Raw genomic sequence first — 26521 nt, forward strand, 5'->3', positions numbered from 1 at the left:
GTAAAAGACCCGCATTCAAAATGTGACCTCAGTCGAAGTGTATATAGTCAATCATCAGCAAAATATTCCGTCAAAAGTTAAAGCTCAAAATGCCAGCTGAATTTCACCGACCAGAACCGATATTATCATATCTGATTTTACTGGATTGTTGTTGCTGCTGCATACATTTTGGAGTTTAATGCTAATTTAAAATACTCAGTATGCTGTTGGGTGGTTAGATTCACAACATCACATCATATTTTTTATAATGTCTCCAACATTTTGGCAAAAAGAGCACTTTGCAGCAACTCTGGTGGAGAGTTGAAAAAAATCGATGCCCCTCTCATGTATCTGACGTAAATGAGAAGCCACTGCGAGCTGCCGGTTAGTTTAGCTTAGCATAATGACTGGTAATTGATTTTAGATTATTTTGCCTGACAAACTGAAAATCTTCTCCAGTCTTAGCAGTATGCTAGCAGTGCTAGGTCCCCACAGTTTGCTGCGTTTGTTCTTACCTGCCTTCATGACAGACACGCTGCTGAACGTCTTTCTGGCCATCGCTGTGGATAATCTGGCCAACGCACAGGAGCTGACAAAGGTTTGAACTGCTTTTACCAGCGCTTTAGCAGTTTAACTATTATATTTATTCATGCACCTTCAATGATGTATGATACAAGTAAAATGTTACATCTGTATATTTGTCAGGATGAAGAGGAGGAGGAAGAGTTCTTCAACCAGAGATATGCCAGAGGCAGAGATGGCCTGATATCTGAGTAAGTTATTGTTTAACAGCTCACAAGGAGAGCTAAATCGTGAGTGTCTGACTGTTTCTCAGATCAGCTCTCCTCTTGAGCAAATGAAAAATTCAGATTGAGCCCTCAAATTCGTCACGATTCTTAAAATTGTTTTGCCTCATTGCAACAGACGCAAGTAGTGAAAATCGAGCTTGGACCTACTTAGGATACATCACGGATGCTTGTGGGAGAATTGGGCGCGATCCTGAATTGGATATGTCAATGCAGAGAAGAAGATAAATAGTCTGAGAACCAGTTGACGGTGTAACTGGTGAATGCTCGATCTGCTCCTCAGTTGCATGATGAATGCAAAGTTAGAAAAGGCATGTTTAAAGCATCGACGCCATAATTCTGAATGTTTAATGAATGTGCCTGATTCGAAGCATGACCCTGATTACTGAAACTCCTTCTAAAACCGTCTTGGCCTGCGAGTGGTAACGGTAAATGAGATTCCTCCCTGACCTCCTGCTCCTTTCCGATGACCCGGTGGCTTTCCCACAGGTCTAATGATCCAGTAAGTCAGGAGGAGGGCAGGAAGTCGTCTTCAATGGTTTGTGTGAGCAGTGTGTCACTCTACTGGGAGGAGGCACACTTTACCGCGTGTCAGATGTTGACCAAGATTCCCTACTTAGTACGACTTGGTGATCAGCTGTGATGATGGAGTCACTGTTACGACAGCGCATGTCACATCGGGGGCATTAATGACCCGGAGTGATGATTCCTAAAATGGCGAGTGCTAAAGGGTACTTGAGAGTTAATTAAATGTTAGTTAACATTAAGCACTGGCCTGTCTCAATTAGGACAGCCCTCGTTATTTTGCATGTTTTACACCATTAGCTACAAACTCTGGGTATTTCAACTCGCTATATTTTCCAAATCATATTATATCAAAACAGACTCACAAATGTGTTTTTCCTGCTGGACATGGCTGTAGTCCATGCCAGTGTAATATGAAAATCAACCTGCAGAAACTTACCTGATATACGTAATTCATCTTAGTGCAGTGATTTGATGTTTTTCTTGTCAACTTTAAAATATCATTGTTGTTGGAAAATCATATAAATTATAACAATTGTAAAAATGGGGGGAAAAGGCCCATGAATGAGAAGACGGGACCAGTCTAAGTTCCATGGCTCTGATTGGTTGTTTTATTGATAGTCATTTGTTCCACCAATCATGTGCAGCGATGGTGACGGGGCACGGCTGCAAGCTCTAATGTCAATTAAGGCGAGTTTTAGCAGCTAGTCGCAGTTAGCAGCTCGCAGCTCGCAGCAGTTAGCAGCTCGCAGCAGTTAGCAGCTAGCAGCAGATAGCAGGTAGAGAAGAGTAGCATTAGATAGCTCGGCTTTGGGACTTCAGTTGCAAGATTCAGTTGGTGTGCAGTCCATTGACCGCATACAAGAAAAGTGAGTTATGAATGGAAAGTTAACTCTGAAATCTCTGTCTGCACTGTTTCGTCTAATTTAGGTGACAAATACATGTTAATTGCTTCCAAATCTAAGCATTTGTTTTATTGGTAACCAATTTAGAAGTGTTAAACACAATACATAAGGGAATTTATGGGAAAGGATACGGTTAATTGCTGTTAATTGTCTTGATTGCACAGAACTACTTCATACAGTATGGAGGAGCTGTGTAGGTGTTACTGATTAACACTTGCCTCAATGTGGAGTTAAATATTGTGTCTCTGTTAATTAATTGATAGTAACTGTTAGTGTTATTCCCCACCACGATTCCTGTTCATGTTACGCATATGAGCCATAATTGATTCTGGTGTAATGGTAATTTCTTCCATATCATATATAAAAGCCCATTATTTGGAATATTTGAAATAATTACTTATAGTGTTTCAAGTCTCTGCAAGCTGATTTTTATACCATATCTAAATATGGAGACACCAGTACTTATTTGAAGGCAGGAACTCTATATTACTGCAAGCAATACCTTTAATGTTATAGGCAGATATTAGCTAAAATATGGAAAATCCCTGGTAAAATTATGGTGGATCCTTTTAATCTCCCTAAAATTTTGTAAATTAAAAAACAATAACCTGTTATTTGTGTAGCATGTTTCCCAAAGTTACAAGGCATACAAGTAAAGACACTATTTAACTCCATAAAGTGAGAGAAAAAGGCAAATAATCACCTATACAATGGCAGGTAACTGACTCGCTGTGACACTGAATGTATCATTTGTTTGTTACATATTTGAATGTTAGTCCTGTATGTGCTGCAGCCATCAAGATGCTGACTCTGCTGTATTGCAGCGTTTTGCTGGTTCCACCACGTTGTCTTGTTTTTATGCCTGTTATGTGGCACTGAACCAAAATGTTGCGTATTCTGACATTCTGCCAGCTTTCGAATCAACTTGAACCTTAAACCTTCAGTTAAGAAAACATTGAATGGTCACGGCCGTGAAACTGAACGCTTACTTGACGTTATTAATCATAAATAACTGATTTCAGTCCCTTTTAAACACACGGGACCCTTCATCTACACTCTGCAACCCCTTTTACACATTTTGTTCGGTGTCACTACAAATGTTCTGTGTATGTTGTAACACACTAATGTCTTGTTTTCAAATAATCATTCATTGATTACATGGACAACAAAAGAATCTGAATACCAGTAAGTAAGTATAATTGAATGCATCTCTGTCTCACAGAATTCCTCCCTTGAGTTTTCCTATACTCAATTATTGAGATTTCTTTCTACACTCTGTTTGTACTTAAGTCCTGCACCTTACCTCCTTTGTTCTTGTGGTTTTTGTTCTTTTTCTCTGTCCTTACCTCTCAGGTATTTTCATTTTAAATTCCTTTGGGATGTATTTGTATGTTTTACCTTGAAGTATTTTTGCATAATTTCACATGGGATTTTTTTTTACGTTGCTGATTAACTAACATTAATTCACAGAAAAGGTCTGTCCTTTTCTTGATACTTTTATTTGATTTGTTTGAATATTCTTTCATACAACTGGTCTGCTAAATGGACACAAGTCTTGATGTTTCTTGTCAACAATTCCTTAAATTTGTGCTCTCTTCTGCCGCATATTGATATGAACTACATTGTGGTCCTCAGTGGGAGGAGAAGACCCTACCTATACAGGAAACGAGCCATCCACCGAGGCCGACCAAACTTCCCAGAGGAGCCCGAGGACCGGATGGGGACCCCGGACGAACCGCCCCTCAAGGCCTCCAACACCTTCGTCACCCGCCGCGAGAGGAGGAGGAAGGTGAACATGTCAGTGTGGGAGCAGAGAGCCAACCAGCTACGCAAACGGCGGCAGATGGCCAGCAGAGAGGAGCTGTGCGCGGCCCCGACGGAAGACACCGCCGAAACCCCCGCCGTCCCCCACCTCGGCCCCGAGGCCGGCCCAGCTCACCTGCCGGGGTCGCCCATGTCTGCGGGGTTGCCTCTCCCCGAGCCCCCCTCGGTCAGCATCCCCATCCCCGAGCCGCCGGCCGCCGAGCCTCTAGTCAACCTGAGCGAGGAGAAAACAGGAGGAGCCAACCACCGAGCCGCAGGCGGGGGCCGGCACAGGATGGCCCGCAAGTTCAGACCCAGTCAGGGGCCGGACGAAGGGGCCCGCCACAGACGGCACCGCCACCGCGACGCTCGCGCCGAAGCCAAGAGTCTGGACTGCACCCAGGCGCCGCACGAGGTGCCGCACGTCAGACGGTCGCACAGCCAGGAGAGGAAGACGCTGGAGGAGAGGGAGGAGAAGGACGACAGAGAGGAGAAGAAGGAAGCGGGGGCAGAAGGAGGGGATGACTATGGAGCGTGCATCGTCAACCCGTACGCAGAAGTTGGAGAAGATTTTCGAAGGTAAGGCTGTTCTCAAGGAGAGGGATGATCATTTGTTTGCATTTCATCCCTCTTTGCATCGTAATGATCCGCTAAAGGCAATTTTAACTGGAATGTCACTGGATATTTCCTTTTTTTCATTACATTTTCTTTTAGCTGATGCTTTTATCCAAAGTGACTTACAATAAGTGCATTATACCATGAGTACAAACTCAGAATACAATAAAGTTAAACTACAAAGTGCTATCAGTAAGTGCCATTTAAGTGCTACTAAAGTGCTGCTACGGTGCTACTTTCCTTATTCAAGGTTTAGTCGAAAAAGATGTGTTTTTAGTTTGCGACGGAAAATGTAGAGACTTTCTGCTGTCCTGATGTCAATGGGGAGCTCATTCCACCATTGAGGAGCTTTTCTTTTAAAAGATACAATATTCTTTTATGCACAGTTTTATACATGGTTTTATGCTTTCAGTCGTTTTCAAAACATTATTCACGTACAAGGTAGTAGCTGAGAAGATATCCCTTCATAGAGATGGGACAAAATCCACATTCTATTCATGCAAAAATACATTCCCACAGTAGTTCAGTTGAATTAAATGAGGCTTCTGAAGTCTGGGTTTCACTAATGAAGTGCGTATTTACCAAAGTTACTGTCTTTTTAGTTAAACACTCCCCTTTTAGTGTAACTGCTGAGGCCTCACATTGCTTCGTAGGAATCGTGGGAGGTCGATGTTGTTCGTTTTGCAGGTTTTTCATCAGTTCATGAGGACAAATTTAAATGTTTTAACTGATATCTTGGCAATCCATTCAATAGAAACACTTAAGACAGAAGTGATTGACCGATTGACTTTACCATCTGTAGAGACGAGCCGCGAGCATAGCTAAAACTCTCAGGAGGAGAAATCATTTTTCAGATTAAATTAACGTTTACCAGATAATGATACTAGAGTTCAGAATACAAGAACTTCTGCACAATTCTTTCTCCAGGACAAATTTCCACGTCTGTCGCACTGATTTAAGTCTTCTCTCTCACATATCAGAGACATCCCTGATCCTCCTCAGTGTGAGCAGCGGCTGGACTCCTGGTCAGAGCAGGGCGAAGATCACAACGTCCCAGTGGAGGCCGCCTTGGAGGCCACAGAGTTTACTGTGAGGGCCATCGAGTCCGAGAGCCGCTCCGTCTCCATCAAGCGTGACAGGTCCAAGCTGGCGGGAAGCGTGGCCATCGAAATGTCTGCTCAGCCGCTGCTGGAGCTCACGCCCATGACAGGTAAGCGCTCTGATCGCTTCTCACCGCAGTCACGCTCCTTTACCGCGCATCGTAAAGTGGGATTTAGTGTCAGGATCACCGCATGTGGGTGTTTGACATCTGCTCAGAGTTCTACAGTCTCTTTTTTTTTTGGTTATGAATCCATTGTGACTCACATTGTTATTTCTTCATCATCCATCGTCCATGCACAGCTAAAGCGTTCTGTTCTCTCCTCTTGCACCTCTGTCTGGGTTTTAGTGAACAGTAAAGAGTTGGAGGCATACAGTTCCGAACAGACAGACAAAGAGGACGAGACGGAGTATGAGGAGGAGGAGGAGGAGGAAGAGGAGGAGGAGGAACCTCCAATTCTTCCCAAACCTGCAGCTCCGGATAGCATGTTCATCTTCAAAGCCTCCAACCCGTAAGATGCTACAGAAATCCACAGAATCCTTGTTTGTTCGCCCTCTTTCATCAACCAAACAAACAAACATCTTCTCCCTCCGTTGGTCCGCAGCATCCGGAAGGTCTGTCACTTTCTGGTCACGATGCGCTACTTTGAGATGACCATCCTCCTCGTGATCGTGGCGAGCAGCATTGCTCTGGCTGCTGAGGACCCTGTGTGTACCAATTCAGACCGAAACAAGGTGAGATAAGCATCCATCCATGTGTCTGTGGTTGTATTCTTGATCTACATTTGGATAATACGGTGGACGTCTGAGGGAATCTGATGATTCTACACTGACCGCAATTATTCCCGTAACACTGAAACAGATTGAATGAAAATCGGAAACACTACCGAGGAGGGTTTAGCTTCCAGGTTTACTGTTTGATCTCAAGTTGACATCACACTACCAGCAACAATGTGTCACAGCACATTTGGTTTCACACGCATGCAAGATGAAAAAAAAAAGTGCGCCGTTTGTTTTTCACAACTTTGTGTCACAGATAGTGTCGAGAGTATAGTCCACACCAGCTACGGACTCGGTTGCCAGTCAGTTCCCATCTTTTGGGATGGCTTTTTGTTTCACCACAAAGCCTGACTCGACATCTGTGCTGCTCTTGAAGGAGAATAGAATAACTTAAAGAGTAACTTAACACCATCTGAAAACCCGTACGGACACAGCTGCAAAAACATTGAAATAAACTGTGGTATCTTACATGTTAAATTGGCTCAGGTTTCAATTAGTTTGACAGAATGTTGATATTTTGCTGTTAGCACAAACCAATATGTGCTGATGTTTTATTCAATGACAAGTACATATTCATATGCAGTATTATATGCATCAGAGAAGTCGTTTTTGCTTAACAATATGTATTTTTTCTGTCTGTAAATAATCCAGGTCCTCCGTTATTTTGACTACGTCTTCACTGGAGTGTTCACCTTTGAAATGATTATCAAGGTGGGTAACTGAAACACATGCGTTCTCCACTTTTAATGATGCCAATCACACTCTTAAAGGCTTGAACGTACTGTAGATGCACTCAGGGGTGTTCTTGGTCCCCGTGCGTATTTAATCTGTTCGCTCTATGTGTCCTTGTGGGTGTGTTGTTTGTCCTCCAGATGATAGACCAGGGTCTCATTCTGCACGACGGCTCTTATTTCCGAGACATGTGGAACATCCTGGACTTCATTGTGGTGGTGGGAGCCCTGATTGCCTTTGCTCTGACGTGAGTCACTATATAGTGCTGCCCGCCGATGACTAATGACTGACTCACTGCAGCAAATCACTTTCTGAGCGTATACGGTATTGTTATAAACGACCTTCCCTCAAAGACGCCTTTTGCAGCTTAAACATTTTTTTTTACACTGCAGCTCAAAAACAGCAAAGATGGAGGCATTGCATGGTCCTGTGAAATGTTTAACTCACAATGGTCGTACAGCAACGTTTACACAGTCCTCTGTTTACACACGGGTGGAGAGAGAAGCTAAAAATCCTTTATGATATCGCTTTTTGTTGGCGTTCCCTTTAGAGATGCATAGATCGATTGGCTAACGGACGTTTTTTTTTTAGCCGATCGGGCTTGATCAGTTTTTTTTTACACAGCGACACAGACGATAACGTCGCATGACGAAGACATGAATCTGTCACAACTACAAATCCCAAAAAAAAACGTAAAAAAAACACAACTAACATAATCAGACGTTTATTCCAGTGTTAGTAGTTTTCGGTATGGTGGTTTCAAAATCGGAATCCGCCAAGATAATCACAATCGTTGCATCTCTAGTTCCCACCATGAGGATCTCAGATAACTTACTAAACCTTTTGTGCCTTTTGTTGTACTGTAGAGGATTGTATTGTGTGTAGATTTCTCTGTTGTGAATATAGCTGTGATCCTCCGAGCTTTGCTCACAGTGTATCTCTCTTTATGCCTCAACTTTTCTCTGTTGTTCCTGTGGATGTTGTCACTGTTGGGGCTTCCAGGAATGTGATGGGGTAAAAACATTCAGCCACACTAAATGTAAACGTCTCCCATAAGCTTTTAAGATATTTATTTTCTTATTTTCACGCCTGTGATTTATTTTTGTCTTTGTATTCAGTGTCTTTTTGTTGTTTGTTGTGTGTTCTAAATATCACCAAACTACAGAGCCCAACAGGTATCAGCGTAACATGCTCGATAATTTGGGCACAATAATAAATCATTTGTTGATTTTTTTACCTTCATGTGATTCATTTTTGCAGAATAATTAATAAAGAATAATCCTATATTCCCTAAACTGGAACACCTTGTGGTGCACAAAGTGCGTCCACATATCTCAGTTCAAAGTCTTTACTACACACACACACACACACACACACACAAAGCTCAAGCTTGTGTGTTTAAAGTACATATTGTATGAATACTGAAGTTTACCGCCATGACCTTCATGGAGGTCCAGTTCTGTGAGGGCAGTGCTTCTGACCTATAGTTAAATACTATTATCATAATTTGTAGTGAAGTCTTTTTAAGGCATAATTCCATGATCGTAGGACACATTATAAATGCAAGTGAGCATTTATTTTCAAACAGACGTATATTCCAAGGGTACAACTTGCACAAATTATCAAAACGTTTACCTGTGGCACCTGCTGGGCTCCGTGCAAACACACTCAGGGTGAACTTCTATGTTTCATTGTGCCTTTTGAGATGCACTTGTGTTGAACTTTTTGCTTTCGGTGTGTTTTTTCTTTTCCGCCGTTTTGAATGTGTCTCTGCCATTTGTCCTTGTGCACTAGTTTGAGTGCGCAACTAGGTTCCTAAATGCTGTTTTTACAATGTCGACAGAAACAACAAAGGCAGAGACATCAAGACAATAAAGTCCCTCAGAGTTTTGAGGGTTCTTCGGCCTCTTAAAACCATCAAGAGGCTTCCTAAACTCAAGGTTTGCTAACATCCCCCACACTCTCCAGTATTTGAGGTTTTGGGTGTTGTTTCACAGATTGTGCATCCTTTCCCATCTCTCTCGCCTCTCTCCTGCACAGGCGGTTTTCGACTGCGTGGTCACATCTCTGAAGAACGTCTTCAACATCCTCATCGTGTACCAGCTCTTCATGTTCATCTTTGCTGTCATCGCCGTGCAACTCTTCAAGGGGAAGTTCTTCTACTGCACCGACAGCTCCATGAATACGGAGAAGGAATGCCAGTAAGTGGATTTATCCAAACCAGTGGTGGAAGAGGAACTCCAGAAACTATTTCTGAAGTAAAAGAAGCGATGCTGCAGAGTAGAAATATTCTGTGAAAGTAAAAAGTCCTGCATTCAAAATTCAGCATGGGTTCAAAAATGTTCGCATCAAAATATACATTGAAATACCAAAAGTTAACATACTCATTCGGCAGAATGGCCCTTTTCAGAATAGCGTATGTTATATGGCTGGATGTAGGTATCTCAAATTTGTACTTAAGTCCAGTACTTGACCACTGATCTAAACCTCTCACAGTCCATGTCTCTGAAAGTCCTCCATGGATCCGGTCCAACGTGTACTGCCACATTGCATGCAGTTATATTGTCTTTTTCCCAGACAAATAGGAGAGTAAAATACAACCAGAAAATCAAGAGTTGTTAATTTCGTTAACACTCTCGTGTTTATGAGATGGACAAATCCTACAGAAAAGTCCTGTCACGAATGGCTCACAATTCAGAGACTCTGAATGCAAGCAGCCGGCCAGAATATGGCCAAGACGTGTAGCTCCTCAGTCTTTATACTCTACATGCAGATGGCCTGTGGTTGTCTGCAGGTCTCTAGATTCACCTGTTAACAGTATTCCTACGTAACAAAAGCTTTAATGTCTTACCCATCGTTCAAACTGCTGGTTCAATCAGTGGATTTAAGTGAAGCAATGACACCCGGGCCGCTCTGCTCCCTACAGAGGCTACTACATCGACTACAGCCGAGACAAGAAGGAGGTGAAGAGGAGGGAGTGGAAGAGACACGAGTTTCACTACGACAACGTCTGCTGGGCCCTCCTCACACTGTTCACCGTCTCAACTGGAGAGGGATGGCCTCAGTAAGCGCAGTGACTAAAGGGTCGAAATGTAAGTGAGTCGAAAGATGTTGGCCGTAAAAAAGATAAACGGACGCTCTTTCTCCCTGCCAGGGTCCTGCAGCACTCTACCGACGTCACGGAGGAGAGCATGGGGCCGAGTCGGGGGAACCGCATGGAGATGTCCGTTTTCTACGTGGTCTACTTTGTGGTCTTCCCGTTCTTCTTTGTCAACATCTTCGTGGCTCTGATCATCATCACCTTTCAGGAGCAGGGGGACAAGATGATCCAGGAGTGCAGTTTGGAGAAGAACGAGGTGCGTCGCGATGAACAACACACACACACACACAAACCCATTCACACATATTCATTTCTGTCTGTTTCGTTGCATTTCTGTCCATCAGAGGGCTTGCATCGACTTCACCATCAGCGCCAAGCCGATGACCCGGTACATGCCGCAGAACAGACAGACCTTCCAGTACAGACTGTGGCACTTTGTGGCGTCGCCGTCGTTTGAGTACACGGTGCTCGTCATGATCGCTCTCAACACCGTGGTCCTCATGATGAAGGTAAAGCAAGGTGGCATCAGGCTATACTTCACAGGATCTTTGCATGTATCAGTGCTACTAACTGTGAGATAGGTAATCCAAGAACATAAACATTTAGTCCCTCTTCTGATATTTTCCTGCTGCAGGGTTGACGTATTCTTTTAAGCCAAACTCACGACGTTACCATCGCACTAGCCAACAAAAAGACAGTTGGACAATTTTTCCCATTGGATTTTGACTTATTACTATAAATAAGTCAAAAAATAAGCTCTGTGTCAAACAAACTTTTATAATCCTGACACATATTGCTCAGCAATATCGTCTTCGCAAATGAACACCACTTTTATGATTTTTGCGTGCATTGTGAATAGTAAGATAGAAGTAAAAACCACGTGAGTGAGTACACACGACGAGGCTGTGAAGGAAGACTATAGTCAGCATGATGTTTTGTAATCTCTTTTTCAGCCTTGTAAAGCTCTGAACATTTATCACAGTTTACAGACCGACCTCTTGGTTCGACTTTTAACTGCAACTGTGTAATTTCTTCTGTGAGATCAGCGATTAAAAGCAACATTTTAAGTGCACTCCCTTTAGTTTTTTTTGGTAATCTGGCTAAACTGTCACTCTTGAAAAATAAAAAACACACATTTTAGACTTGAGACAATACAATACATTTCATGAAGATTCTTTGTGTTAATGTTTGTTTGTTGTTTTTCTCTGCAAGAACATCCTCTGCAAGTCTCTGCAAGAACATTTTCATTCTGAAACAAATGACTGTGTGGAAACTTCTGATATTTCTTAAAAAAAAATATTTATCAGAATAGTGAAGTGAGCATGTACGGGCTAAAACATGTAAACCCATCATCATGAACTTGTCATGTGTGTCAGTGAATTCAAAGTTCTTCTTTCCTTCAGTACCACTCGGCCCCGACAGCCTACGACATGGTCCTGAAACACCTCAACACGGCCTTCACCGTCCTCTTCTCCATGGAGTGCATGCTCAAGATCATGGCCTTTGGTTTGGTGGTGAGTGTGTGACACAAGAGGAGCTCAGTCAAAGACAACGTATTCAAATCACATCTAGCTCCTCCTCAGAATTTGTCTATGTTGAGTCAAATTACTTTACATGTTTTTTTTTTTCTTCTTTTGCCGCAGAACTACTTTCGAGATACTTGGAATATTTTTGATTTCATCACTGTTCTTGGCAGCATCAGCGAGATAATTGTGGATTTACAGGTAAGACTCTGCCAAGACCCACCATTCATTTTCACAATGTTGCGACCCTTTAGAAAACACAAAAAAAAAACCACAAATAGCAAGCATTAAAAGCAACATCTTTTCTTTCCAAGTTTCCCTGGTGTGTTAAGATCACTGCCTCCAATCACAACTTAAGTCATGTGATGATTGTCGCCATCTGTGTTTTACATCCTGTCTCTCCCTTCTGTCTGCCACTCTCTCTCTCTCTCTCTCTCCCTCTGTCTATCTCTCTCTTTTGTCACCCTCTCTCCAACCATTTAGTCAATCAACACCATCAACATGAGCTTCTTGAAGCTCTTCCGAGCAGCCAGGTTGATCAAGCTGCTGAGGCAGGGTTACACCATCCGTATTCTGCTCTGGACCTTCGTCCAATCATTCAAGGTCGGACATTTGACTTATTTCTCATTACTTTTGTTTCCTCGCACAAGGATGCTTTTTAAAAAAGAAACATAACTTTTATTATTCACGAAGAGTTTTAACTGTCTTTGCTGTGTCTTCTCCAACAGGCTCTTCCGTACGTCTGTCTTCTCATCGCGATGCTTTTCTTCATATACGCCATCATTGGAATGCAGGTATCCTTTCATTGATATTTCACAAATAACATAACAGACAGACTATTGTGGCTCCCAGTGGAAATCTAACTTATGGTTATGAACAGGACTTCTGCACTACTACATAAGAAGCAAATGCAGACTATGTGACTGAATATCTTTTTTTTTTTGGTCTGATGTAGTCTTAGTGTTTAAGATTCAAGATGTTTATTGTCACTCCGGTTTGTAGCGTAGGTTTCCCTTCCAACTATTAAAGGTAGAAGTTGGGCGCCAGACAGGAGAATAATTGGAACTTCTAGCCTGTTATTTTAAGAGGATGCTACTTTTAAACAGTTAGAGGATTAGCCCGGATAGCCTGCTAACCCCGCTACCAAAGGCACAAGATTCACAAAATACACAAAATAAATACATTTTCAATCACTTTTTACTGCCGTGTCTTTCTTTAATATAAATGGTCAAAACAATCTATGTAATCTATACAATCGTGTAAAAAATGCTTTTGCTGAGAGGCTCCACATAAGAGAGAAAATGAATAGTAACTATAAAAAGGCATTTAAAATATGATACAATAAATATAATCACAAAGATATATGAAGCAATGGAAATCTCCATCTGAGAAATATCCAAACAATAAAGAGGTGATATTTTCGTGGATTTTTACATATGTTTTGGGGTGTTTTTGTAATATTTAAGAGCTATTTTGTGCATTAATTTTAAAATATTGTTTATATTAAGTAATTTGAACAACTTAGTCATTTGTGTTCCTGATTGTTTTAATGTTCTTTTATATATATATATATGTAATGCCATTGGGATCCAATGAAATAAACCCGGCCTGTTTTCTGCAGGTGTTTGGAAACATCAAGCTGAATGATGAGAGTCACATCAATCAACACAACAATTTCAAGACCTTTTTCAGTGCGCTGATGCTGCTCTTCAGGTGGGCTCATCAAAGATACCTCTCAAGCTTCAATGCTTTCAATTATAATTATCTTTCTCCTCTAGAAAATGGGTCTTAATCTGATGTTAACAAGGTGCCTGTTTGTGTTTAACCCACCAGGAGCGCTACGGGGGAGTCCTGGCAGGAGATAATGCTTTCGTGTCTGTCGGGTCGGGAGTGCGAACCGGACACCTCCATCTCGCCCCTCACGACGTCTCCAGACCACGAGGGAGGCTGCGGGACGGACTTTGCGTACTGCTACTTTGTCTCGTTCATCTTCTTCAGCTCCTTCCTGGTCAGGACTCGACCAAAAACCACACTCGCTTTACATATTTGTCAAATCCTCTGCCGTCTTGGCACAGTGCTTTTCTTTATGCCCCTTTTCAGATGCTGAATCTGTTTGTGGCTGTGATCATGGACAACTTTGAGTACCTGACGCGAGACTCCTCCATCCTGGGTCCCCATCACCTGGACGAGTTTGTTCGGATCTGGGGGGAGTATGATCGGCTGGCGTGGTGAGGCTTGGATCTTATGACCGCAGCTGTTTTTTTATTGAGACTCAAGCAGACCTGATCCACAGTCATGTTCTTTCTTTATCCAGCAGAGGGCCATCAAAGCACGCTTTCAGTGCAATGAGCTGTCTCCATGTCTTTCTCACTGTGCTAGAAAAAGCAAACATTGCAGTAAAAAACTCAAATGCCACAGGACAAGATCTTAAAATGGGAACTTCTCTTCATCTGTGTTGGATCTGAGTGTTATGACACTATGCATTAACCTCTCCACCTTCTGTTTCTCTGTTTCCTCCCCTCACCTTTCACCCTGCAGTGGTCGTATCCACTACACTGCCATGTATGAGATGTTAACGCACATGTCACCGCCCCTGGGCCTGGGCAAGAAATGTCCAGCTAAGATCGCCTACAAGGTACCGACAACATTAAGAGGAAACCTCAAGTAAAATCATAAATCCATTATATACAGAAAAGAAAAGAGCAATACATCTTGTAAATAAGGTAATAAAAACTGAAGTTGAATTCAACATTTTAGGTCTGTTTAAAGCCCAAAACAGATTATTGCTTGAACATTTACAGAAGTTCTTCAGCTGATGATCAAAGAGAAATTTAATTGCCAGTTTGCACGAAATTCGCTAAATCATTCGATGTGGTATCTTTTTGCTTGAAGTGTTCACTGAAGCGATGAAATGAATGTCCTTCTGTCTCCTTCTCTCCGTCCCTCGTTGTCTCTCAGAGGTTGGTGTTGATGAACATGCCTGTGGATGAAGACATGTCCGTCCACTTCACCTCCACCCTGATGTCGCTCATCCGCACAGCTTTGGACATCAAAATAGCCAGAGGTCCTGAACTAGCATGTCAAGACTGTGCTATGGCATTTAAGGGTTCAACCGAGGATTCTTTTCATTATTGTTTATTTGTGAATACTTTTTTTTTAATAATAGATTCATTATTTCAGGGTTCAACCGAGGATTCTTTTCATTATTGTTTATTTGTGAATACTTTTTTTTTAATAATAGATTCATTATTTCAAGGTTCAAGGTTTTTATTTGACCATTTGTGCCTAGACCAACAGTCCAGACTCATTGGAATTTTTTTCGCAGGGCTCTCTGAGTCAACAGTTATGGAAGAAATAAAAAAGAAGAAAAAACACACTATACAGGAAAGAGAAAAATATATAAAATATGAAATATGAAAAACACTGTACGAAAAATGCACATACTGCGGTATATATATATGTGCAAGGGTGGCCGTATATATAAGGAGGTTATTAGATACAGTTTTTTTATTTTTATTACAATGATAAATAAATAAATAGGTTAGTCCTGAGTGCTGTTCCTATTCACATTATTTGGTCTATAACGGTCTATAATTTGTGAAAATGTCAAAGAAGACGTCAAATTGTTTGTTTTGTTCAACCAACAATTCACGGTTTACATGCAGCAAATCATCACAACTGAGAAAGTTGTTTGTTAATAGTTAGTTCATAGTTTTAAGAATTAGTCCATAGTTAGTTTTTAGTTAGTGTTTCGTTTTTAGTTAGAAACACGTCATTTAAAAACATAAAAGGTGGTTTATGTCAGATCACAACTTTTTTCACAAAGATATGTTTGGTTTCTGTTCTTGAAAAATGACATAAATTAACTTCCTAACACCTTCAGTAAAAACCAACAATGTAACTTATTCTATTTTGCCAAAACAACTGAATGTGGATGTTTGTTCCAGGCGGCGAGGACCGCATCGCTCTGGATAGTGAACTACAGAAAGAGATCAGTATCATTTGGCCTTATCTGCCCCAGAAGAACTTGGACCTCCTGGTACCGATCAACAAAGGTCTGTTTCTGGAGGAAATACTCGTTGTAATGCTGAGAGATGAGCAGTGACAGTTAATGTAGCGCGCCTGCCCTCACAGATACGGACATGACGGTGGGGAAGATCTACGCCTCCATGATGATAATGGACTACTTCAAACTGAACAAAGCCAAGAAGCTCAGGCAACAACTTGAAGCTCAGGTCAGCGCTGCATGCCGGTATCATCTCCATCACCCTGTTTCATGATTATGTATTCAAATCATTCATTTTGAAAACGGAGAAGAAAAACAAAAAACATCCAACCTCACGGCAGAGTTACAGACAACAACCTCACATGCAACCTATTATAATTTAATTTTTTGATTAATAACAAGGAAAAACAAAAACAACTCTAAATGATTAGCTAAGATATGACCTTAGCTTTTAATAGTAAGAAGATTGATAAAAGATATATGAAAAAGAGACAATTACAGAAGAATTGCGGTCCATCCCAGTTTCCAATATTACTTTACATCCAAACGTACCTATTTACAGAGAGGAAGGAATGACGATAAGAAGTTTCTTAATTGTCTTGTCTTGGGGGTTTCCTTCGACCTTCTTTGGCCTGAACAAAATGAAAATTACTTCAGAAAAGCCCTCTGACCGCCGTGTGATTTGTTTTTGTTTCTCTCATTTCAGAAGAGTAACTTGATTTTCAAGCGTCTGGATGCCTCGACGCTCCCGGAGGACATTCTGTCCAACGCCCAGTCGCTGCCGATGATGGCCCACAGCGCGGGCTCGGCCCTGTGAGTTTGCGTTCATGTGCACATCGGTTACATTTGTGTATTTATTCATGTGTTTGTTTACCGGTTTCTCTCTGTCCCAATGCAGGACCAGGGGAGGCTTTGTGGCTCTGAGCCCCATCTCACCTCAGGAACTGTTTTTGGCGCCCATAAGCTCCGACACTGATGCTGGTCAACAGCAGGATCTGGTAAGAAAGAGGATCCACGTGAGCCTAAAAGCATTAACACCACATCCATGTCTTACAGCAGTGGTTCTGAACTTATTTAACAAATCATTGTCGACTTGTCACACCTATGTGTCGAGGTTGTGGACAGTTAACTGAAACAGCATTCATCAAGTTCAAGAAGATCACTTTGAAGAGTAGAAATATGTCTCCTGTTGTTCATTTAAAGACGCAGTCAGTGATTCTAATTCAATATACTTTTTGTTAAATTCAGCTAAGATCTTCTTGGGGTCCGCTAACTGTCCGTTCTGTGTGTGTGAACTGGGTGGGAAAGCCCTGGCTCTGTAAATGTGAAACAAACAAAGTGGACACAGCAATATCTGTGCCATTTAGCAACCGTTAGAGCCAGTGCACAGAACAGGAACCGGTGTGACGAGAAAATGCATTGGGAGCGAGAGGGACGGTACATCTGGAGGGAGGGAACTCATCTTCCAGAATCGCTGACGCCACCTTAAGTGCAAAACAAATCTCCGTTGCCTCAGTTCAAGCCCTGAACAGACTCTGCGCTCATCCCAACTATACAGGGAGAAAGAAGTTATCAGGAGTGAACCGGGTGCTCTGATTCTACAAGTTGTTGTTTTGGCCCTACAGTAGCAAGGAGGTGTCGAGCCTCAGTGTGCAGGCTTGCATAGAAAACAATGGATGTCTGTGTGTTTTCACGTCATATACCGCTTATGTGTGTTGCACTGTTGCAAGAGTAATCCTGTGATCCCAAAGGGAGAAACACTGTCTTGGAGCTTAATTTGAACTCGCAAAGCAAAACCTTTCACATCAAATTTAAACTGTGACTTTTCTCTACGTGCCTTTGCAGAGCACGGCATCGCCGCTCCTCTGTTCTCCGGCCTTTTAGTCCTTTTTAGTCCCGTGGAGGGAAATAGCTGGAGGTTGAAACTTGTTGTTTTGCTGTGTCTCTACTGTCTGGTTTTACTGGTCAACATCGCTTGCTCGATGAATGTTGCGATTCTGAAAAACGCACATATTGGTGTTTGTTCTTCCAGAGAAATGTGTTCGGCCCCGAGACAGATGTCGCCCGGCTCTTGTTTGTGTAGTTGTTTGTGCATAACTGAATGTACGTCCAAGCTGAAATATGGACTTCCTCTTTCCCTGTGAGCTGTTTTGTTTACTGTCTGTTCTCGCTTGTCTGCTCCACTGTTTCTATATTCCTCCTTGAGGTCAGTTTTACCGTCGCTGTCTGTTTTTTGGCTGGAATGGCTTCTGATTGGATGCCGATGTCTCTGATAGATGACCCTCAATGAGGAAATGGCCATTGTGCCCTCCTCTCACCTGAACAGGGCCTCTGTATCTAAAGGGCAGTCCTGTCGGGTCCTGTCTCTTGTTTCTGTACTCACCTATAGGTGGGCGAGTGCAGGAGCTCCCACTAGGGAGGGTCTGTGTGGGCGGGCCTCTTCCATGCCCCGTCTGGCTGTAGAGTCGCAGCTACACACATCTTCCATGACACAGCCTCTGTGCTGGATCTCGAGGACGTCAGTGGCTGCATGGGCTCTAATGCCAAAGGGCCTTGATCCTTAAGTGATGGCGAGAAGTTTAAATCAGAGTTTTGTCTTGTCTTTTGCTCCTTTGGGAGTCTTATTAAGGTTCAGAGAATTGTTAAAACGGAGTGTGATCTTTGAATACTGATGCCTTTTAACCTTGAGCTCTCGCTCTCTTCTCGAGGATGTTAAATCACCTGAGTGTGATCCCAGCATGCTTAATGTTTTCTGTGTTTATGTTCCCTGTGCCTTCATGTGTGTCCGTTTGTGTTTGTGTGTTTTCCCATATAAACAGATGGAGGTGGCCAGTGGCTCCACCGTTGCAGATCAGCGGGTGAACGGTCTGTGGGAGGAGGAGAAAAGTCCGGAGAGAGTTTATCGACCTCGTCACAAAAGCTACAAGGCTGCCGGTGAGTCCTGCTCACCTGTTACCGCATTGGCTTGTGTGCAGTATGAAGGGTTTATTTTGTGAGCCCAGCAAACATACAGGAGAGGTCAAATGTCACCCACCTCTGTTTGTTTTGTTGTCTCTCTATCTGTCAATTCATGTCTTCCCTCTAGTGTCCCGCTCAGAGCACTGGAAGCAGGGTGACAGGGAGCGCGGCCGATCTAAGGAGCGCTGTCACCTCCTTTCTCCCGACGCATCTCGTTGCAACTCGGAAGAAAGAAGTTTGCAGCCCTCGCGATCTTCTAGCACGGAGAGAGCACACCCTCAAGATAAACAGGTGGGTCAGAACATCTCCATCCAACTCGCTGATTCATGGTCTTGGACCAAATTAACCACTCAACACACTTACAAGTAACATTTAAATTGAATCAGCATGTCCCCTTCCATTTCTAATTTGCTGCAATACCCCTTTTAAATTTTGACCGGTTTACGTTACTGGATGTCTTGGAAAAGAGGATTTCCATTTTGTCTTTATTCTCGTCTCCAGGGCAACAGCTCGGACAGCCCGGTGCCCTCCACCTCAGAGTCCAGCACCCCCAGCGGCCGACGACCCGCATCCCAGACTCGGTCTCGCCCTCACATCTCCTACTCCCCGCTGCACCCCTCCGTCGGCGAGGACGACGACGAGCAAGGCAGCCCAAAGACCGCGAGGCGGGGCAAGCCCAATAGGAAGGCCCAAGAGGGGGCCGCGGGCGCGAGGCGGGGCGACGCGGACCGAGACCGAGACCCGTCCCCGCTTCGACGCTACCCCTCCGAGCCGTTCCTGGCCTCCCAAGATGGCGACCACAGCCCGGACCCCTCCGGCCCCATGGAGACGTTGACCTTCGAGGCGGCCGTGGCCTGCAGCCTAGGACGCTCAAACACCGTCAGCTCGGCCCGCCCGCGCTCGCGGACCGGTTTTCAGGTCCCCAACGGACACTTTCGTAAGCGCCTGACGCAGACGACCTCGGTTGCGGGCTGCGATCCTCTCAGTGACACAGAGGAGGACGACCGGTGCTAGGGACAGGACGCACAGCGAGGAGGGGGAGTCCCAAAAAGGGCGTTAGAAGGCGCTGCACGACAACGTACAGTGAAGGTCAATGTGACTCTTTTTACATCGAGGCCATGAGCCCTCTGGATGTTTGATAAGATGTGAACCCAAAACGATTGAAAACAAAAAGAACAATACTTCCTGAAACTGTAGTTGCCAATTCACACAGAACACTGACACTAAATAAGGTCTATTTCCTGATATGTACTTGATGACAGAGAGTGATAACACATCTCTTATAGTTGTGGGATGCAGAAAATAAATGAATGGATCAAATTACGTCATTTGTGTCAATAGGTATTTTCATTTCTGAAGATGTTTCTAAATGATTCAGTGTTGCTCTTAACAGTACTTATCTGTAGGGTGTGTGAATATGTAACTACATTTTCCTATAAATTAATTGTTTTGTAAATACGTTGTGAACATCACACCATTGCCATTTATTCGACCAGATCAAGACAAAAAGCCATGACGAATAGGCAATCTGATACTTTACCAGACAATGTGGATACTAATAAGTAAAACTCAATAATGCTGGATTTTTTTTACAGTATGAATGAACGTGCAGGGAAAATACAGCCTGATTTCCCGCGTTATTTTACTTTTTTGTATTGAACATAAGTTGTGAGAAATGAATAGTTATAGAATAGCATAGAGAAAGATGCATATTTGTTCATCCTGCCTCCAACAAACTTCAAACCTTTCAAATGATCCTTCAAAAATAGTCATGTTACTATCATCTTTACCAGTCTACACCCTTTAAATGAGACTTTCCCAACAATCATATATATAAGCATTTTGATTTTGAGAATTGCTGGGCGTGTCATTTTACTGTGAACTGATACAAAATTATCTCTCGTCGTTTTTCACCTTTTTCTTTCTTGTGAATATTGTTTGAACCATTGCAGACGATGACTGTAGAAACACTCTAGACACCCCATGACACATTTGTTTTTCACAAATTTACATTATTCTAACTAACTTACTAATAATGTACAGAGGAATTATGCTGTTTGTAATATTTAGAGAAAAAATAACAATACACAGTATCAGCTGATGAGCTTTAAAGGTAAAGGAATCTTTTGAAATGTTCATTTTAAGGTTTGTGGTTTTTTTTGTTTTTTTTGCCTGAAAAAGGCCAATTCTGTGAAACTCACTTAACCAAAAACATGGAGATTTGTATCATAAGTACCTGGAATGCAAATACTTTGTGGGGTTTTATGTGTACAAAAGCTGTATATACAAATAAAGGTGTCCTCAAGCTGCCACGATTGGATGTAATTTATTTTATTTAAATATAAAGCCTGGGGAAACATAAAAAATCATGATAGATGAGAACTGAAGCAATAAACAATTCACACAAAAAAAGCAGTTTTGGTGGGAAATTGGCGCTCTGAGCATTTATTTAAATGTATATTCTTGATTTACTATTCTTATTAGTTGTTAAAACTGCTTTATTATTGTGACATTTATTATTGTGACATCTGAACTCGTTGTGAACTGTCAAAACAAGTCTGATAATGGATTTAGTTGCAGATATTCTCCATGCATCTTTCTGATGATCTGATACGTGTTCTGTATATATTATACACTAAATACTACTACTACAGATGCATACAGACAGTAGTGCCACATGCTATTTTAGAAAGCCGTTTTCCCCTGAAACTTTAGTCACCAAGCTATATTTCCATATTACATTTATCATAATAGTAGTGTCAAACAATAGAGATTGATTGTACATTTACAGTTTAAGATAAAAACACATTACAAAAGCAAGCAAGAAACAAGAGTGTGACAACATACAATTATAAAAAATGCAATTAATTAATTAATCATTAATGTTCTGCTTCTCCCACGCAGGTGTTTTCACTTAATGTGCCTGATTAGACCTTAACATCTGTGTAGGAGATTGTTCTTGATAGTCCTCTCTTCCACAGAAGACATTTTGACTTGTCATTGAAGGAAAAGCACAAGTGTTGTCAAATCGATTAAATGAAACATGATAAAGCATGTACTATAATATACCATATTACAATATATAAAGTATATATACTATGATTTGATAAAAGGTGAAGTTGTATGTTGTCTATGTGCTGTTTAACCAAGAATGTCATGCTGTGTAGCTATTACATTAAAACAAATTATTACATCTTTAACAGACAGTGGTATTGAAAAACACTTTAAAAATCGGACAATTTCTTTGCAATAAAATTATTTAAAAAAGGAAAATAAGAGATTAGATTTTGTCCAATTCATGCATTTAAAAAAAATATAAAATCACTCATCATTTTGAAAGCTAATCTAGTTATTACAATCATCTATTTATAAATAGAGTAATTATGAATTAACAAATAATTCTGTTCTTTATCAAATATGTTGTTATCATGTATTTTTCATGATTAAAAGGGGTGGGACTTGGCTCTTTATCCGAACCACGTAAACGGAATCATCCAATCACAGCGCATAATCCAGTACACGTCATATCCAAGGGACCGATAACATGTCGTCCGGTTTAAGAAAGAGCTAGCAAGGAAGCGAACTGTTTAATATTACTCGCGAAGTTCCAAGGCGGAGATGTCGCCACATTTCAAAGTCCAGGCCGCGCAGTTCAACAGCCACGGCTGCTGCTAAAGTAGATATTTAGTAGAAATCGCGATTCTTACGAGAGGAATGAGCGATACTTGTCGCGGAAGTGGAAACAGCAGCTCGCTCGGCTAGTGGTCGTTAGCACGGGAGTTCTTTGTTTTGTTTTTCCTGGTGGAGGTTCCTGTGCACATGAAGAGACATTGAGCACATTGGACCCTAATGCGGGCGCTTTAGAATCATGCACATGGTATATTTAGCAACGTGTAGTTAAACTACAAGTTAATGCTAATAGACAACAACTACCAGGAGCCACCCGGGAGCAACTTGAGCAGGAGAGATCTGATTTGTAATCGTCGGGCGGGGACACGGAGAGATATGGGCAACTGTCTCAAGTCTCCGACATCAGACGACATTTCTCTGCTTCATGAGTCCCAGTCGGACAGGGCGAGTTTCGGGGACGGGACAGACCCAGACCTGGAGCCTCCTCCTCCGTATCAGGTCAGTCTTAGTTACCTACAACTTCCAGGGGGGTAATTTAAGAAAATAAGATTTTTTTTCACAAGTTGTAAGACTGTGTTAAGTGATTACATGTCCACATGTGAGTATCCGGTGTTTTCATATCTGTGGCCTTTTGTTGTTGTTGTTCTGCCTCGAGTTCAGTTTCGTCGGGTAACACCCGAGTAAACAAACAGTTTTTTTAGAGTAATCATCATTAACTGGCTTGTCAAGAAAATCATACATCCACGTCCTTTTATGATCTATTTTGCAGTCCTTTTGTTCCCCTGTTTTGTTTGTATGTTTTATTTATTTGTTTGTTTTCTATTCCATTTGCTCTTTTTGGTTATTTGAATGAATATATACTTTATTAATCCCAAAGGGGAAATTTGTTGTTGAGTAACAGTTTACAGACACAAAATAAAATATAAAAACAACAGGGATGAAAGATATATATATATATATATATGTGTATATATATGTGTATGTATGTATGTATGTATATATATATATATATATATATATATATATATATATATATATATACAAAAATAATAAAATAAAAATCGTGCAGAGAGTATTACTTAGGGAATTAAATTAAACTTAACCAATAGAGAAGTGCAAAAATGCAAAGTATGTGTAGTGTATATGAAGTGTGTGACATGTAAGTAACATAAACAATAGGGAAGTTTTGTTGTATTCATTGCCTTTTATGGTATGATCCTGTTTGTTTACTGGTATTTAAGTTATGCCTATTCTTTTGATTCACTGTAGAGCACTTTGTAAACCTTGTTTTTAAAGGTGCTATATAAATAAAGTTATTATTATCCACTCAGAGCCTCGCCAGTCAGATCACTTTGTCTTTTACAAAGTGATCTGATGCAGGAGGGTGATTTGTTTGTGTCTCACTTTTGGTGCTTCTTGTGTCTGTGACCAGGAGCAGGCTCACGTGCCCATGTACCACCCGACGCCCAGCCAGGCCCGCCTGGCCACCCAGCTGACGGAGGAGGAGCAGATCCGCATCGCACAGCGCATCGGCCTCATCCAGCACCTCCCTAGAGGGGTTTATGATGGAGGGAAGGATGGCTCAGAGAAAAAGATCAGAGAGTGAGCTTGTAGATTTATTGTGTGTTTGTGACGTTTACACAGGATGCAGGCCGTCAGAGCTGAGCAATATTGATGAAGTCAGACATCATGTTTTTGTTGTACTCACTGACTTCAGTATCCCTTTTGTGACACTTTTAAAAATGTGACTCATGTTTTATCGTAAATAAGGGCGCCATGATGTGACGTGTGGTCCATAGGAAACACGTCAGTTGTCAAAGTAATGCAGGTGACCGCTATTGATTGCTGGTGACATCAGTTGATTAGTCAAAAGGGTCAAATGAAGGAAGGTGTATGCAATATTTCTTTGTCCTGTTTATTGCCAAAGTCTGAATTGAGGCAGTCAAATTTTATAAAGATAAAAAATAAAGCAAATTTGGGATGTTGGGCTGTATATAAATAATCTTAGTTTAACTTGATAAATCAATTATTTAAAGGAAATGCCAACCAGACAGTGGTGGCAGTTATGTTGTATTTTCAGACATTTTATTGGTTAAACTAAATAATTATTACATTCATTGACAATCAAAATACATTTTAGTTGCAGCCCCAATATCAGTCTACATAATGCCATGGTAACAATATGTTTAACATCATTTCCATTGATTTAAAAAAAATAGAAAGCACTGAGGCCAATTTGTGATTTGGGTCTATACAATCAAATTGAAATGGAATTGAATAAAATCTGCAACCAGACAATAGTTGCCATTTTATTTGAGTTTTTTTTGTTATTGAGTTAAATGTTTATTCAGCTCTCAAAATATTTGCCAACTGTACAGTATCACCTTTATCCTGGTGTGTATTCAAGCTCTTCATTTCCTCTGTTTTTCAGATGCGTGATCTGTATGCTGGATTTTGTTTATGGGGACCCCATCCGATTCCTGCCGTGTATGCACATCTACCACATGGACTGTATAGACGACTGGCTGATGAGATCCTTCACCTGCCCCTCCTGCATGGAGCCCGTGGACGCCGCCCTGCTCTCCACCTACGACGAGACCAACTGATGTTTCACCGCTCCTCCCTAAAGCTTAGATCAAACACACACACAAACCCGACAACTCCCCACTGATAGCGCAAGAGGAGCTAAACAAATAATAATAATGTGTTGACTTTTCTTGCACTTTGAAAAATTCAAAAATTGACCGCCCAAATGTTGGCCCTCCATGTCCCCTGGTCCAAATAATGAGCTGGTCTTAAACATCAGTTGCACAAAGTGTGTGTGTGTGTGTGTGTGTGAGCGTGAGCTGTTTGATGACTGCATTTCCACTTGAGCCGGTCTCAGTGACGTGTGTCCAACTGCCCCCAGTTCACCTTCATTCCCAGTTAGTCGTTGTTAAAATGCATAATAATGTCAACGGGCCATCAACCAAAATGCTACAGTTGTTACTAGAAATCTGTTGGCTTCAATTTGATGTTTTTCGTGGCAACAGTAAGACTTCCTCAACATGCTGTCACATATGTATGGGAATACACCGCTGAAATTTACACTGTTGGTGTTAAATAGTAAAGAAGAAATCACTCTCCAGCTTGTCAGGATTACGGGAAAAAATAAAATGCCCCAAAGTAAAATGTACATCTACAGGAGATCAAAGCGACACAACGTTTGGCTGCTCCAAATAGCCAGACTTTAAAGAAAATGAGTCGAAGGTTAATTTGATGATGATGCCTGATGGGAATGTTTCACGAGGCGGTGTTTTTAAAGTAGCCGGCAGCCAAAGTAAAGGGCTCATTGGTGCATGGGCAGGTGGATCAGTCAGAAATTAGAAATGCTTGCACACACTTTTCATCTGATCCAGAGATTTGCACTTTACTTATAGGACAGTATCTAAACAATATATTAATATATGTACCTTATAACCTTGCACTATCAATACTTCATTCCTTTATTTCCTGAGATGCAACAGTTGTATAACTGAAAAAAGCATTTTCAAAGCGGACAGTAGTCACTTGTCACATGGAGGTAAGCCTGAAGATGTATTTAATGAAATCTGTGATTCAGTAGTATGAGCCTCTGCTTTGTCCTGCTTGACTTTTCATTATTGTATGTTTGTGTGTGTGTACCTGAAGGGACAGAGGCTTGCTACATACAGTTTAATGGAGAAGTCCCAACATCTCAATCTGATTTTGTGTGCTGAGTTTCCCCTGCAGCCAGTAGGTGATTAGCTTAGCCTAGCATAAGGACTAAGCCGGGGTAAAGTGCTGGCATGGCTCCGAAGCTAAAAAATGCACCCAACGGCACCTCTGAAGCTCAGTAGTTGCTCAGGCCGCAGATATACTTGCTTGTAACTTGGCATAAAGATGCCTTGTTTATGCTGCACATTTTGTGCATTGTTGGTGTTCCTCCGTGGTTTTAAAAAGCAAGCATATCTCTGGTAACTGGGGGTAAAATGTTGATCATGAAAAAAAGATATCTTGTAAAGATGTTTACTAGATAATGTGTTAATAATGAACTAACAGAG

General features: G+C 41.7%; 2 protein-coding genes across 2 annotated transcripts in view; both read left to right on the forward strand.

The window, feature by feature from the left end:
- cacna1eb (calcium channel, voltage-dependent, R type, alpha 1E subunit b) overlaps nucleotides 1-19844 on the forward strand; it is a gene marked incomplete at both ends in the record, with an annotated part of 48411 nt that extends 28567 nt beyond the window's left edge. Inside the window, 30 exons of the mRNA XM_079216187.1 lie at nucleotides 510-577; nucleotides 685-752; nucleotides 3851-4597; nucleotides 5614-5843; nucleotides 6081-6243; nucleotides 6337-6466; nucleotides 7163-7222; nucleotides 7384-7490; nucleotides 8246-8257; nucleotides 9087-9183; nucleotides 9284-9444; nucleotides 10170-10307; nucleotides 10398-10599; nucleotides 10688-10852; nucleotides 11747-11857; nucleotides 11987-12067; nucleotides 12350-12469; nucleotides 12595-12660; nucleotides 13488-13579; nucleotides 13700-13874; nucleotides 13967-14094; nucleotides 14405-14501; nucleotides 14825-14930; nucleotides 15814-15921; nucleotides 16001-16101; nucleotides 16579-16685; nucleotides 16771-16870; nucleotides 18692-18806; nucleotides 18958-19121; nucleotides 19332-19844. Coding sequence (XP_079072313.1) covers nucleotides 510-577; nucleotides 685-752; nucleotides 3851-4597; nucleotides 5614-5843; nucleotides 6081-6243; nucleotides 6337-6466; nucleotides 7163-7222; nucleotides 7384-7490; nucleotides 8246-8257; nucleotides 9087-9183; nucleotides 9284-9444; nucleotides 10170-10307; nucleotides 10398-10599; nucleotides 10688-10852; nucleotides 11747-11857; nucleotides 11987-12067; nucleotides 12350-12469; nucleotides 12595-12660; nucleotides 13488-13579; nucleotides 13700-13874; nucleotides 13967-14094; nucleotides 14405-14501; nucleotides 14825-14930; nucleotides 15814-15921; nucleotides 16001-16101; nucleotides 16579-16685; nucleotides 16771-16870; nucleotides 18692-18806; nucleotides 18958-19121; nucleotides 19332-19844 — 4532 coding nt within the window. The remainder of the gene's footprint in view (nucleotides 1-509; nucleotides 578-684; nucleotides 753-3850; nucleotides 4598-5613; nucleotides 5844-6080; nucleotides 6244-6336; nucleotides 6467-7162; nucleotides 7223-7383; nucleotides 7491-8245; nucleotides 8258-9086; nucleotides 9184-9283; nucleotides 9445-10169; nucleotides 10308-10397; nucleotides 10600-10687; nucleotides 10853-11746; nucleotides 11858-11986; nucleotides 12068-12349; nucleotides 12470-12594; nucleotides 12661-13487; nucleotides 13580-13699; nucleotides 13875-13966; nucleotides 14095-14404; nucleotides 14502-14824; nucleotides 14931-15813; nucleotides 15922-16000; nucleotides 16102-16578; nucleotides 16686-16770; nucleotides 16871-18691; nucleotides 18807-18957; nucleotides 19122-19331) is intronic.
- A 2991-nt stretch (nucleotides 19845-22835) lies between these two features.
- LOC306734203 (RING finger protein 11-like) lies at nucleotides 22836-25066 on the forward strand (the record flags this gene model as incomplete). Its single annotated transcript, XM_079215543.1, has 3 exons — nucleotides 22836-22958; nucleotides 23893-24062; nucleotides 24892-25066. The coding sequence occupies 3 exons, from the start codon at nucleotides 22836-22838 to the stop codon at nucleotides 25064-25066; spliced, it is 468 nt and encodes a 155-aa protein (XP_079071669.1).
- Nucleotides 25067-26521: the final 1455 nt, after the last annotated feature.

The sequence above is a fragment of the Taurulus bubalis genome (assembly GCF_910589615.1).
Source record: "Taurulus bubalis genome assembly, chromosome: 1".
Classification (NCBI taxonomy): domain Eukaryota; kingdom Metazoa; phylum Chordata; class Actinopteri; order Perciformes; family Cottidae; genus Taurulus; species Taurulus bubalis.